General features: G+C 37.4%; 1 protein-coding gene across 1 annotated transcript in view; it reads left to right on the top strand.

Annotated features, from left to right (window-relative positions):
• The first annotated feature begins 318 nt into the window (after nt 1–318).
• EPYC (epiphycan) overlaps nt 319–15,787 on the top strand; it is a 42,480-nt gene continuing 27,011 nt past the window's right edge. Inside the window, exons 1-2 of the mRNA XM_021006449.1 lie at nt 319–402; nt 6,465–6,637. Coding sequence (XP_020862108.1) covers nt 6,473–6,637 — 165 coding nt within the window. The 5' untranslated portion in view covers nt 319–402; nt 6,465–6,472. The remainder of the gene's footprint in view (nt 403–6,464; nt 6,638–15,787) is intronic.

The following is a 15,787-nucleotide window of genomic DNA, read 5'->3' as shown; positions in this document are numbered from 1 at the left end:
AAAAAATGGATATGACCAAATGTTTATTTGAAAAACTGTAATACACATATTAAGTATTTTTATTGTTTGATTTGTTATAAGTGCTGAAGTTATAAGTGAAGAAATCAACTTCATTTCTAAACTTTAAATAATATACTAGAAGTTAGGGACGTTAACAGATTTTTTAAAAGGCTTCTAAACTATTACATATTGACTGTCTTAGTCTTAGAGAAGATAAACTAATTCAGTGGGTTTTAAAGACCTGGGAAGCTCTTCTCAGGTTTAGCTTTCTCAAACAACAAATTGAGTGTTACAAGTTTCACCTCCCACAGACCCAAAATTCACTTCCATTGGTCAAGGGCGAATACCACTAGCTCTGTATCCTCAGTCGCTTCATGCCATTTCAGAGAGACAGAGCCAAAGGTAAGTTTTTGAACTTGCTTTCCTCTTTGGTTAGTGACTTATTTGTGTGTGTGTGTTTTCTGTCTTCTCTAAGATGACAACATTCTTCATTCTATTTATTTTCAAATACCATGGAACTCACTGGTCAATTGATGTAGTTTAATATTATTAGTGACTTTATTTTTCTTGGATATTTCTTTGTGAACTTTGCATAGAAATATATGCATTCATATATATAATGCATGGCAAAATATTTCATCTTCCAGCAATACGAGATGCCAGTATACTTTAAGTAGAGTAGGTTCCAATATACCCTAGCTGAAGCCAGTATCTAGGCTTATGCCATATTCTTAGCAGATATTGACAGCTGTGACTGATGCCTATTGATTAGAGAATTGCTAAGGAGCGGGGTGGGAAGGAGGGAAGAATATAGAATATAAATTGAGATACAGGATGTTTTCTTTTTTGGGGGGGGCGGTTAGACTTTTTAATTGATGAAGCACCATGGTACTCTGAGAATTCTTTTCTTAAGTTTTATGCATTCTGGAAACTTTAAACATTTAAGAAAATCTGAAAACAAATATATCAGAAACTTTTTAAGGAATAAGACAATTACAAATTTCCAATTAAGATAATTAATAGAAATATTGAAAGAAATTTTAAAAAGCACTAGAAACAAATTGACGAGGAAGGTTGGTCCTTAGCATATTTCTAAAGAGTTACACACAATAGCTTATTGTTGGTACCCTTAGGAAGTGAGCCAAAGTCCAAGCCAACCCTGAACTGAAGCCATGTGCACTCTTGACAGGAACACAGACTATAAAATATAAAGTGAGAAAAAAAAATTAAGTGCTAGCAAGGGGATATTTTCACTAGCTAATAAAACTTCTGCCTGAAATTTACAGACACGTGGATTTCAAGTCAGGAGTCAGGCAAAACAATGGTGAGACCCATAGTGCAATGGCTCCCATTTTAATATGGTAGAATATGTTTTCAAAGAATTTGTACATGAAACTGTGTCGCTCAAATGAGACTTCATGTGCAAATTTCAAATCCAATTTGGGAATCAATGTATTCTACTAACACCTCCAGCAAAGGAAAAAGAAACAGATTCTGGATTTATCCAGCAAGAGAAAAAAAAAGTTTGTTTGAAGAACGCATAGGAGGATTGAAAAATGAGTCCCTTGTACTGCTCCTCATTCCCAGAGGAATTTCATATCCCTCTGCGTAAAACAACTTCATAAAGACCTTCTTTCAAGACCTTCTGAGGGTCTATATCTATCTGTGCATTCAAACTTGGAAAGAGCATTGACTCACGGATTCCATTTTATGTGGATGTGTATGTCCATAAACTGCCACAGGCAATGTTTATTTTAAGTGGAATTGAGAAAATAATGAATCAAATGCATATTATTGAAACCATCTAGAAAGATATTGCAAAGACTGCCTTTTTTTTTTTTAATAAATGAACTTCATTGTGGGGTATGACATTATACATGGTATAATTGCCCATGGTAAATTCTGAATGCTTTGTCCTTGAGAAGGGAAATTCAGCATTTGTATCACAATGCTCAACAAATATACATATATATATACATATATGTATGCATGTGTATGCATCTCTCTGTCTGTCTCTCTCTCTGTATATACACACACATATACGCACATGTAGATATAGATATATAGAAAAATGTTTTTTGCATTTGGAATACTAAACTAAACACAGAATTTCAAATATGTAGCTTTTTTCTTATTAATGGTATGTTTTGAAACAGCAGGATCCCAAAAGGGGGAAAGAGATAAGACGATGATTAGCCAAAAAAAATACAGTAGCAATGATAGTGATACAATGCTTTGCTTAGTAGAGGGGATTTAGTTTTGAAATGTTAGTCCTGATCTCACGCTTTCTCATGGGAACATTTCCAAGTATGACCTTTGGAAATGTATGCTTCCTTTTTACTATGAGATGGAAAAATGCAAACCTTGAATTTCTATCAAAGTTCAGATAGAACACTGCCTTCCAAAGCAAAAAAAAAACATAATAGTTTTCTCTCTTTATCCTTGATCTGCTTAAGAAACTTTTTCAATCTATTTCCTGAAAAATGGGTCAATGGAAAGTGTGCTGGATTTGATGTCAGAGCACCTGTTTCAATCCTGGATTTATCATTAATTGCCTGCGTGACCTTCGGCAAGTCACTTGACCTCTCTGAACCTTAGCTTCTCCATCTGTAAAATGAGGTGGCTTGCATTAAATGACTTCCAAAGCCCCTTCCAGCTCTATATCTGTGATCCTATGACTTACTGATGTTAAAAGACATAAAAGCATAAATCAGTCATGCAGTTAAATATCGTAATAAGTTGCCTTTAAGTACCTGATTTCCTCATCTGTGAAACAGGTTCAATTTTAATATCTTTCATAAAAACCTCCAGGAGTTTTTAGATGTTGGTAGCTTAGCCATAAATGGTGGACTTATTACAGTTGTGCATGAATAGAGTGCTAAGGTTGAAATTAGGAAAACCCAAGTTCAAATCCTCCCTCTGACACTTGATAAGCTATTTGTTACTTAACTCCCAGTGTCTCAATTTTCTACTTTGTAAAATGAGGGGATTGTGATCAATGGACTTTAAGATATCTTATGACACTAAAACTAGGATCCCTTGGTCCTAATTTTGGGGGAGGGCAACTGGAGTTAAGCGACTTGCCTATGGTCACATGGCTAGTAAGTGTCTGAGGCTGGATTTGAACCTAGGTCCTCCTGACTCCAGGGTCGGTGCTCTATCCACTATGGTCCTAAGTTATTTAAGCCTTCTGTGCATTTTTCCTTATCTGTAAAGTGAAGACTTTAGACTCAATGGCTTCTTCTAGCTTTAAAGCTAGGCTTCTCTGATGCTGAGTGCCTTAAACACCCTTTGCTTCAGTTTTCTCCTGTGTAAAATGAAGAAGCTGGATTTGTTGACCTTTAAGATTTCTTCCAGCTAGGATCCTGTGATGCAAAGCTCAGGAGACAGCTTGTTTGCTGGAAGAAACAACTGAGATGCACACACAAAAACAAACAAAAACCTAAGATGGGTTGGAATGAGGTGCCCATTTTAATTCAATATCAATTCGATTCAACTCATAAATATTTATTTCCATGCAAACATATTTATGTAACTAAAGCCTTACACTCGATTTTAAAACAATGAAAAAAAAATGGTAGAAATGTGCCTAGATATCAGTTCATATGGAAATGACCAAAGATTTTAGTGGAATGCAAGCTCGATCTTATATTAACAGGACAAATAGTCCCCATAGACACTCCTGGTGTGCTCTGGGTTTAGAGTGAGAGAGCTGAATGTCTCTCTGTATTTTGGGCTATTCAGACCATTTCTGGAGTACTGTTCTAGAGGCTATATTTTTAAGAAGGACAGTATCCAGAGAAGGAAGATCAGGACAGTGAAATGATTTGAAGCTATATCCCATAAGGATGAGCCACTCTTGGAGGAAGCTTAATGTAGTGGATACAGTGTTGGGCTTGGAGGGGAGGGAGACCTGAGTTCAAATCCCACCTCAGACACTAGCTGTATGACCCTGGACAGGTCACTTAAACTCTCTGTCTCTGCTGTAAAAATACAGATAATAACAGTACTCACCTCTCAGGGCTATTGTGAGCATCACATGAGATAGTATATGTAGCAGGTTACAAAAATGTTAATTATTAACTAGCAATTGAAGGAATTAGAAACGGTTAGGAAGAACTTCCTAACAATGGGAGCTCCCCTCTCAAAAAACAAAAGGAAATAGCTGCCTCAAGAACCAATGGGTCCCTCATAACTATACATTTTGAACAGAAGCCAAGTGACCATTTCAGGTGGCTGTTGATTACATAAATGACACCCCATCTCCCAGCCCAATGTCTTTCAATAAGCACCAATCCCATTCCTGGGATGCTCTTTCTCCTCACTTCTTACTCTTAAGGAGTTATAGCTTACTTCAGGCCTCAACTCAGCTGCCCCCTTGTACATGAGGACTTTCCTGATACTGACCATTTCTAGTCCCCCCCCAAAAAAAAAAAACTGCTTTGCATTTATAGTATCTTTGCATTGGCCATCCTCCACGTCTGGAATGCACTCCCTCCTCCCCTCTGGCTCTTGGCATCTCTCTCCAGGATGCAGACCACTGTCTACACAAAGATTTCTTCCTGATCTCCTTAACTGCTGGTGTCCTTGCTCCCTAACCACCTTGTATTAAACTACCTTGGGAACATTCCTCACATATTTGTTCTGTATCTCTTTATATATGTACAGGACATCTGCCCAGATTTTAACTCAAGGGCTATTTCATTTTGGTCTTTCTACCATCAGTGCCTAGCAAAATGCCTGGCACTGAATGGGTGTTTATTCAATAATTATTCATTGATTATTGCTTACTTTTTCTATATATTAAATTTATCTGTTTAGTGTTGTGTCTCTACCCTCCCTCCCCATCCCTACACACACACACACACACACACACACACACATTCCCAGAGGGTATTTATATATATATATATATATTTTTTTTTTGCTTTGTATCTTGAGCTTCTACCACAATATCTGGTGCATAATATGTAGTAATATTAACAATAAGTTAGCAGTCTCAGATGAGAATCCACAAATATCTCATTGATTTGCATGGTCCTTCTGAAATTATTAGACAGATCACTTCTATCAGCATTGAACCAGATATAGATGTTCAATTCACCATTGCAGATGCTCAATCCATCAACTCTTTTGATTGCAATTATTAAAGAAAAGATTTTTAAGTTTTATAAAATACTTTAGAAATATTACCTCATTTTATCTTCACAAAACCCCAGAGTGTTAGGTGCTATTATTATTCTCATATTATTGTTATTTTTGTTGTTGTTATACTATTTTATTCACATCCAAACTCTTTGGGACCCTGTTCACAATTTTCTTAGCAGAGATACTGGAGTGGTTTACCATTTCCTTCTCCAGCTCATTTTACAGATGAGGAAACTAAAGCAAATAATGGTAAGTGACTTGCCCAGGGTCACACAGCTAGTAAGTGTCTGAGGTTGGATTTGAACTCAGGAAGATGAGTCTTCCTGACTCCAGCCCTGGACTCTATCTACTGTGCCACCTAACTACCTCATTTTACAGATAAGCAAATTTAGGCCATCACAGATTAAGTGACTTGCCCAGGGTCACCTAGCAAGTAAGTGTCTGAGGCTGGATTTGAACTCAGGTCTTCTCAACTCTAGGTAGAGTGTGCTATATCCACTGTGACATTCATGCTAGATATTTAATCAATGCTGGTGGAATGGAATGGATTCATGCTTCATCTAGGAATCAGACCAAATGACCTCAAAAGGACCTTCTTCAATATTTATGATTCTATGTGTATGTAAGATTATAAAATTTGGCAAAAAAAGATATTCTGAAAAAAATATTGTATGATTTTTATTCCATCCAATTCAGTACACATTTATTAAGGATTTACTATATGGAAGGACCTTTGCTTCCTGGAATACAAAAACAAAAACAATCCTTGCCCTCTTTATATTCTGTTAGATAAAATAAACCAACAAATGAAAGAAGGAATGAAAAACAAATAAAGCAAATGAATGAATGACTAGACAAATAAATAGATAGGTAAATGAATGAATGAACGCAGAAATAAAATAAATGAAGAAATAAATAAATAAGTAGCTGTATAAATAAATGACTGAATGAATAAGTAAATAAATAAATGGAAAGGTCAGGAAGGAGAGAACACTAATGACTGAAGAGATCAGGAAAAGCTTCTTGTAGGAGGTGACACCTAAGCTGAGCCTTGACGGAAGCTAAGCATACTTAGAGTTGAAGAAGTGCATTCTAGGCATGGGTTGCAACCTGTACAAAGGTACGGAGGTGAGAAATTGCCCCATTAAAGATGTTATTTACGCTGTTAATTACCTGTGAATGGAAAGGCTACCAGCGGAAGATATTCACCTTTGTCCTTCACTTGGTATTCTTATTTGTAGAGGAGAATTTCACAATTTATTTTCAGCTATGTGTTGATGCATTCATTTTTTTTTTTTTTGGATATTTTACCCAAGATTGAAGAATGAAAACCTTAGCAAGAATTTTCCTGGGACTTTTTGTCTTTGATGCTGCCTTGGCCGCTCCTACTCTAGAGTCCATAAACTATGACTCTGAAACCTACGATGTGACATTGGAAGACCTGGATAATTTCTACAACTATGAAAATCTACGCATTGATCATTCTGAGGTAACTGACCAATCTCCCACTATAGAACATTTTAAGGCACTTCTGGGTAATAAATGAACTGGCTCAGATCAGTTTATCTAAATTTTTTGATTAACTACGATTATAGACATTTTCTTCATATTAGGATCATTTCGACTTACCATGCTCTCTTCATATTGGAATCATTTCACATTTTTATTTCCTCCTCTCTTCCTCACAGTTGTATATTCTTCATACTTTCAAGGAAAACATTAGGGCAGTTTTCTTTGAATAATGAATTTAGAGATTGATGGGACTTCAGCAAGGGTGTGCTGGAAAATGTTTAACAACCACGTCTCAAAAAAATGTATACCACAACATAATTTTAAATTCAACCTGAATTATTAATATTTTTCCATCATTTTCTTAAGTCTAGAAATCAAGAAAACAATAAATCAAGCCATGATTTGTAGCATTTGGTGATTTCTGAGGTATAAATGTCTATATGGAATATTTAACTATTGGCTAGCTCCAGATCATCTCTGAATCTCATGTCCAGTTGCATCATTTTAGGGAAATAAAGGCCCAAAGAGAGAAAGGGCCTTGTCTAAAGTCACACAGGTAAAATTCATTCCCTTTCTTCATTCCCCAAGTTTTTCCTCAATAAGCAGGTGAATGCCGTCTTTCTTGACTCTACATTTTGACCCAGACTACCAAATTCTATTTCTAGCTGTAACAGAGATTAAGCCTGAAGCTTTCAGGGACAAGTCACATGAAGAGAGGAGAGAGAATGTGTGTGGAACCAAACAGAAGAAGGAAAAAAAAAGGTAGATTTGACACAAAGAGACAGTACAGAAAAAGCAGATGCCAGAGACAACATTGGTGGTTTGATGCATTGGAGACCATCTCAAAGAATTAATGTACTCTGACTTACTATAATTTAGACAGCAAGGTCATTAGAGCCTATTATATGATTCAGATCCAGCCATTTAATAATGAGATTGGACGCTTTTTAAATAGCCAAAAGATAGTAATTTCTCTGAATCCAGTTATTCAGGTATGAGGATATGTAATTCATATATGGTTTTCATAAGAGTAAATGAAGTGGAATTCCAAAAACCAAATAATAATCCTCTTCTTCTTCTTCTTCTTCTTTTTTTTTTTGGTAGTTCTTCAGTTGTTTTCAGTCGTTTCTGACTTTTAGTGACCTCATTTGGGGTTTTCTTGGCAGATGCTGGAGTGGTTTGCCATTTCCTTCTCCAGCTCATTTTACAGATGAGGAAGATGAGGCAAACAGGGTTAGGTGATTTGCCCAGGGTTACACAGCTAGTAGTGTCTGAGGCTAGGTTTGAACTCAGGAACATGAGTCTTCCTGACTCCAGGCCTAGCTCTGTGCACTATGGCGCCACCTAGCGCCCTGCAATTCTCTTCTTATAGCAAAGTGTATAAAACTACTCTCCTTGAGCAAAAATGCCAAGTGTTAGGTGTCCCCAGTTTTATCAAGCAGGGTTTTGTAACTTTTAGGCAATCACATATATGCTAATTTGGGGAATCTTATATTTATGTTCATTAAGGAGCTAGCAGGGCAGTCATGCAGTGGATAGAGAGTCTTCAGAATGTAACTGGTTTATGACCCTGGACAAGTCAAAATTCCCTGCATTGCTCTGCAATTCCCTAAATGCATGCTTTTGCAATAATACAGGCGTAAGCTAATGAAGGGCTGCACCGGAGTGGTGGCAGTGTCAGAGGAGAAAAGAAGGAATATTCAAGATCTGTCATTAAGGTAGATTCCATGGTGCAACAGATTGGAGAGGGGGGTGAAAGAGAGTTAGGAGTTAAGAATGCAAGCATGAGTGCCTGGGGGGATGGTGGTGCCCCAGTAATAAAAAGTGTTAGGAAGAGGAGAAGGCTTGGGGGGAAAGATAATGTTTATGGGACATGAAGTTCATCTTCCTACCAGCACTGTTAGGAGAATCAAAGTCAAAGGAGGTAATTCGAGACAGAAAATAATTAAGTTGCGATACTGAGTTTAATTATAAGTTTCACATTTGCACAGCCAAAAAATTCTGCTCACCCATAAGCATACCAAGGATGGTTGCTTAGCATGGTACCCATTATGAAGCTCCTTCCATGTGACATTTAGGAAGCAAGTGTGGAAGGTATGGTTAAGGTTGGTGTGGGAGGAATATTTTGGCCAATAGCATACCACTAACTCCTATTCAGCATTGGACAAATCATTTCCCTTCTCTAGGCTTTACTTTGCTTATCTGTAAAATGAGGGAATTGGTATCTATGATTTGTAAGATTTCATCTGTCTTTTTAACCTTCTACTATATTTATCATTATATGTAAAATAAATACTGAAAAGCAAACACTGTTTTTAAAAGTATGAAAAAGAAGTCCATTGAAAGCTAAAATTAAGTAATTTGCTGTCTTAATATCCACTAAATTAAGAATTCCTTTCAAAAATAAAATCACTTATGTGTTTAACCTTTCATATCGGTATTGTAAAATTAATGTAATATGCCACTTCCGACCATAAATTTTGAAAAGGCAACCTATAAATGAAGTGCTGTTCTAAAGGCCTTAATCGCTAATGATTGAATTTAAATCACCAACGGATAAGATATTTGGGGCGAAGGAATGCCTTTCTGGAGCAACTTAACTCACAAAACATAGAGGACCTTAACTAGTGCTGTTACTGAAAGTCTAGTACTCCTTTATTTAAAAAGCAAACAAATAAACTTTATGGGGTACATGCTCTGGGGCTGCTATCCTGACTCCCATTTTGATTGTCAAGGCAACTCCCCAAAACAAGTTTATCCCTTCTCAAGGTTCTAGGAAACCCTGAGGACTTGGGAGGGAGGGAATGGTTTTCTGATACCACGGCTCAGGAGACCCAACTGCTACATTCCACCCCACCCACTCCCATGTTCTTCAGTTGACATCAGTCAACCAGATTTAGTGAGCTTTTAGAAAAGGCTATCTCTAAAGCGACTGGGAAGAGCAATGAATACTAAACAGCCTCCCTGAATTCTGGGACATACTCTCCTACAGTACAGATGGAGTCCATGGCAAAATGTGCTCAAGATCAGAAAGCACATGTAGCAAAGCGTTAACTCACAGCTCCTGGTCGCTAGAAAGACTTTTCTTCTCTTCAAGGAACACTCATGGAATTCTCCTTAGGTATGATGTAGCTTTCTTCTGGACCCCTTCGAAAGTTCTGAAGCTGCCTCTCCCCACTGTATCTATTTTGTTCGTAGTGACCAATGGCCATGCCACAGCTGTTCCTGGGACAGTGTTAGCCTGCTCATGAGAAGGCCAAATCTTCTGACCCTCTAAAGTTCACAAGGCTGTCCTCTGGTCAATGGGAGGGGAGGAAACAGAGCCTCTTCTTTTATTTCCCTGACGGGTTCCCTCTCAGAGACTATTCTCTGCCCTTGGCTGCCAGACTCTGGGATAATAACTGGCTCTGATTGTGTTAATGTTTTATAGAAGACATCGAATATGTAATATGGAGTCGTTTAGTTTAATGCCTTTGATTGACTGAAATATTCAATAGAAATATTTTCACTTAATAAAGTATCAGGGCTACCATGTCTCCTTAGATAATTTAACTGGGACAGGGTGATCAATGGACTCAATCAGTCCTCACCCTAATGCTTATAATATGTTCATATTTGGATTTCGAACTGTTGGTAAATTTGACATTGATACTTCATAGGACACATCGGTGACAATCCATCATTTCTTTTGTTTTGACGTTGCTTAATTTTCACTCCTGTTAGGAGTACCTAATAATGACAGCTCACATTTCCACCATACTTTCCAATTTACAAAGCGTGCTTTTTCCCACAATAACCCTGTGAAGTTGTAGCATGATTTTATTCCCATTTTTGAGATGAAGACACTGAGTTTCAGAGAGATTGTGGGACTTGTTCATAGCTAATAAGTGATAAAAGTGTCAGCTCATGTTTTACATGAATGAACACATTAACACATTTAAAATGCATACTAATATATTATACAAGGCACCATTTCTGGGAAACTAAGCCTAATTCGTAGTCCAGCTGGTTGAGATATTAGTTTCAAGCTAAGGAATAAATATCCACTATTTCTATTCATTAGAGAGAGAAACATTCAGTCAGGAGGGGAAGAATTGTGCTGATGGTATTTAATTATATGTTTTGCTACTTAATTTCTTTTGCATGTTGTTTTTCCTTAAAAACTTAACTCTTTTATATTCTTTATTAAAAGCAATTTTATCCTCTTTAGTCAAAAAATCTAAAATAGAGTGAAAGTGTTTTGTAGAACATTTCCATGTTAAAGGTGAAGGCTGATAAATAATAACAACAACGTGAATGACAATAGAAGTCATTCATAGAGTAGTTTAAGGTGTACAAAGTGATTCACAAAAAAATTCATTTGGGGCTTATGACAAGTCTGTGCAGTGTATTATTATTACCTCTGTCTTGCAGATGAGAAAAAAAAAACAAGGCAGAGGAAGTTGAGTGACTATCTGAGGTAGCATTTGAACCCAGGTTTTCCTGACTCCAGGTACAATACTATCTACCACATTACACAGTCCACCAGAAATGTGTTTAAATATTCAATTAGTTGATCAATCAATATGCACTTATTAAATGTCTCCTACGTGCCAGGCACTGTGCTAGGTGGTGGGGATGCAAAAATATAAATGAAAAGGTCCCCACCCTTGAGGAGCTGACCTTCTATCAGAAGACAAAATACACTTTTAATTAACAACAGCTGATAGCATAAAGCACTCTAAAGTTTACAAAACATCTTATACCAATTACTCCATTTGATCCTGACAAAAACCCAGGGAGGTAAGTGCTGTTATTATCTCCATTTTACAGATGAGGAAACTGAGGTATAGAGAAATTAAGTGACTTGCCCAGGGTCACACAGCTAGTAGTATCATGTGTCTGAGGTCACATTTGAACTCAGGTCCTCCTGACTCCAGGGTCAGTGCTCTATCTATTATGCCACCTGGCTGCCCCCTAAGTCCTGTTTTCTATCCACTATGCTGACAAGATGCACCAATAGGTCATCTAATGTCACATAAGATTTAATAAATATCCATTTGTGATAATCCTCTTTTTTTAAGTCTTTAGCCTTTTGTCCTAGCAGCATGAAAATTTATATTACTACTTTTTCCCCCTTTATCCTAATAAGAAATCAAATAACTTGACACGAAAATTTGCTATATCTGTTTTCTTCCCCATTAGAATATGTCCCCAGAGCCTTTTGCAGAGAGTAAGCACTGGATAAATGCTTTTTCAGTAACTTATTGATTCATTTCACCTGACAGTTTTTAAAGGATGCTTTTTCACTTTTCTGACAACTTGGTGTCCTTTTTCCCACATGAGGAAACAGGTGAGTGACTTGCCCATAGCTAGTAAATATCATGATTTAATTTAAACTGCCTATCATGGGCTAGGCTAGCTACTAAGAAAGAAAGAAAAAGAAAAGCTTACATTCTACTGGTACATTGCAAAATGAATAAATTGAACCATAAGCCCAGGAAAACTGAGGACATGGCTAGTAAACATTGGAGACATAAGTAAAACAACTGTCTTTTTACTCCAAGTCTATTTTCTCTTTCCACTCTCCCATGCCTGCCCCTTGAGACAATTAATTAAAATCTTAGTTTCCATAATTGGCATAATAAGCAAGAATTCATTTTTGACCGCCCACTGCTCTCAGAGAAGCTTGATAGGCAAGGTAAGATAAGTCTCTCATATCCGGGCTGAATACACATTGAACAGTCCTTTGTCTGGATCCCAAGCAGTTCTACAGACTTTGCCAAATGCATTTTTTTTACCTCAGCTGTTTCCAAGATAAACCAGAAAACAAGATCCAGCTTGCACTGCCACATGACTGTGTTCACATTCCTTTAGATAACTAATCAGGATCACTTAACGTGCAGATGAGGACAGAGGCTAGGGTTCAATATGATTTCATTATCCTCAACTACTTAATGCCAATGGGTTTAACCTAAACATAAACACAATAAAAACAAAAGCACATCTGGAGCATGGAATAGTGGATAGAAAGCCAGCCTTGGACACGGTAAGACCTAGGCTCCAGACTGATCTCTGACATATGCCAACTGTCTGACCCCAGGCAAGTCACTTTGCTTCTCAGTGCTCTAGGCAACAAGCTAAGACTGTAATACTTAACAGTCAAAACTCTGAGGCAATACTCTGAGACTGTAAGTTGCAGAGTGGGTGCTAACCTGCAATGGTAGAGGGAGTTTCCTCCTCCAGGAATTCCCTATTATATGATGAAAGGAAATGTCAAAGTCCCTATCCCTCCATGCCTATCTTCAGCATGCCAGGAGGAGCAGCTTTAAGCCACCAGCTTTGGACATGAATTTATAATGAGCATCAGGATGCAATCTGAAGTAGTTAAAAAGATTCTGACTCCTGGAACTGAGTTCAAATCCTGCCTCTACCACATATTTTCTGTGTGACTTTGGGTGATTAACTTTGTCCAACTTTGGGCAATTCTCAGTTCCTTCCTCTATAAAGTAGGGGAAATTAAACAGGATGATTTCCAAGGTCCCTTTTTAGCACTAAAATTCTGATCTATTACAGTGAAAAATAAATTCAAGATGTAATACTACCAGAGGAGGCAGTGTGGAAGAGGAAAAAGAAAAGTGACTATGATGCTTACTGCCCATGTCACCTTAAGCGAGTCATTTACCTCTCTGGGCCTCAGTTTCTTTATCTATAAAATAAAGGTAATAATAATATTGCTTACCTCACAAGGTTGTCATGAGGATGCATATGTAAAGCACTTTCCCAGTCTAAAAGTGTTACAGAAATATTAGCTGGTCTCCCTCTACAAATGTACATCAGCATCTTTCTACAACTAATGATATCAGATAGTTGCCCCTAGACACTGAAAAGTCACTGGACTTGCTTAGGGTCACTTAACCAGTAGATAGCAGAGTTAGGACTTGAATTCAGGCCTTCCTGACTTTAGGCAAACTTTCTATCTCCACTATATACTGCTGGATCTCTTTATCATCTGTCTGTCTGTCTGTCTATCTATCTGTCTATCTATCTATCCATTCAACAAACCATCTATCTGTTTTATATACACATATATGTGTGTATATCTGTGTTTATGTATATATATATATATATATATATATATATATATATATATATATATATATATGTATTTAACACCATCAGTCCAGTTATCTAAAGTTATGGTAGAAATATGGACATAAATATATATTCTGTATAGACTATAATATAGACATAAAACGTGCATATATATCCATCATAACCCTCTTTCTTCCATGGTTATATTTATTTGCATTACTTTAACACTATCATTTACATATAAAAATCCAAGACTTTTTAATTCATCTCATAAATTTACTTTGTGGTCAGCCAGAGCTAATTTCACTTCATCGTATTTACTTCATTTCACCAGTTTTAACTACACACACACACACACACACACACACACACACACACACACACACACAAATGCATAGACATTGTGTGATGGATTATCCAATTGTCATTGAGTCATTTCAGTTGTGTCTGACTCTTTGTGACCCCATTTAGGGTTTTCATCACAAAGATACTGGAGTGGTTTGCCATTTCCTTCTCCAGCTTATTGTACAAGTGATGAAACTGAGGCAAACAGTGGCTTGCCTAGGGTCACACAGCTAGCTAGTGTCTGAAGCCACGTTGAACAGGTCTTCCTGACTCCAAGTCTGGTACTCTATCCACTGCACCACCTAGTTGCTCCCCCAGTTTTTATGACTTTTGGCTAATTAATAATTTTTAAAAGCAGCTACCAAATAATCAATTCTAATAGGATCATCCCCTCACCTTTCTGGGGGAAAATAAGGCTTTCACAGAATTACAGGATCAGAATAACAGAATTTGAGAGTTCAAAGGGCCCTCAGTTACCATCTAAACTAACCTATCCATGAAAAGAACCCAGAAAGGGAAAGAAGAGTGGGAGAGATGGAGGAAAGGAGAAAGTGTGGAAAGAAGGAAGGAAGGAAGGAAGGAAGGAAGGAAGGAAGGAAGGAGGGAAGGGAGGAGGGAAGGGAGGAGGGAAGGGAGGAGGGAAGGAGGAGGGAAGGGAGGAGGGAAGGGAGGGAGGGAGGGAGGAAGGGAGGAGGAAGGAGGAGAGGGAGGAAGGAAGGGAGGAAGGAAGGAAGGAAGGAAGGAAGGAAGGAAGGAAGGGAGGAAGGAAGGAAGGAAGGAAGGAAGGAAGGAAGGAAGGAAGGAAGGAAGGAAGGAAGGAAGGAAGGAAGGAAGGAAGGAAGGAAGGAAGGAAGGAAGGAAGGAAAGACTTTCTATGTGCAGAGAACTATGCTAAACTCTGGGAATATAAATAGAAAAATAAGATGGCCCCTGCTCGCAAGGAGTTCATATTCCAATGGGAGAGAAAACATATATGGGAATTGTCAACTCAAATTATATCTCTTAACCTCAGTTTCTTCCAAATGAAGATGATAATCCCATTAGTGGCCCACTTCATAGGATCACTGCAACAGTCAATGGATATACTTTGTAAATCTTTAATCAATAATACAGGTGATTTATTATTCCAATCTCTAAGGACTACAAGCTTAGATTTAGGGTATTTGGAGCCTAACTACAAGTGAATCATTTCACTAGTAGTGCCAAAGGAAAGATGATTTTCCTTAAATCTTTGTTGCAAGAGCAAAGATGGTTAGGGAGAGAGAACCACAGCGATATCAGGAAATTTTAAAGGTCTACCCTATACCACCAGTGTGCAGCAGCAACTATAACCCACACATATAATATGTGTGTATTGTATTACATATATACATATATATATATATATATATGTCTATCTCTTTATCTATCTATCTATAATTTAAATCATGATGATGTCCTATACTGTCCATCTGGTTAGAGAAAATAAAGTCAACCATGGTTAGAATATGATCCTTCACCCTTAGGAATGCCATTCCAAAAATCCCTTGTCAGGGTTGATAAACAATACTAATTGGCATTGTTCTATCTCCACTGGATGATAAATCCTATAGGAGCCAACAAGTTCAAATCGCATTTTCTCTAAGCTTCAGGGCATGGCTTTGAGTAGAGACCCCACTAAACTGAAATATGACTGAATCAGATCTGGTAATTGTAAATGGAATGCTGC

This window comes from Phascolarctos cinereus, unplaced genomic scaffold (genome assembly GCF_003287225.1).
Source record: "Phascolarctos cinereus isolate Bilbo 61053 unplaced genomic scaffold, phaCin_HiC Scaffold_1;HRSCAF=81, whole genome shotgun sequence".
In the NCBI taxonomy this organism is placed as follows: Eukaryota; Metazoa; Chordata; class Mammalia; order Diprotodontia; family Phascolarctidae; genus Phascolarctos; species Phascolarctos cinereus.
Note: the sequence above shows the minus strand (reverse complement) of the source record. Positions and strands in the feature narration are given on the sequence as shown.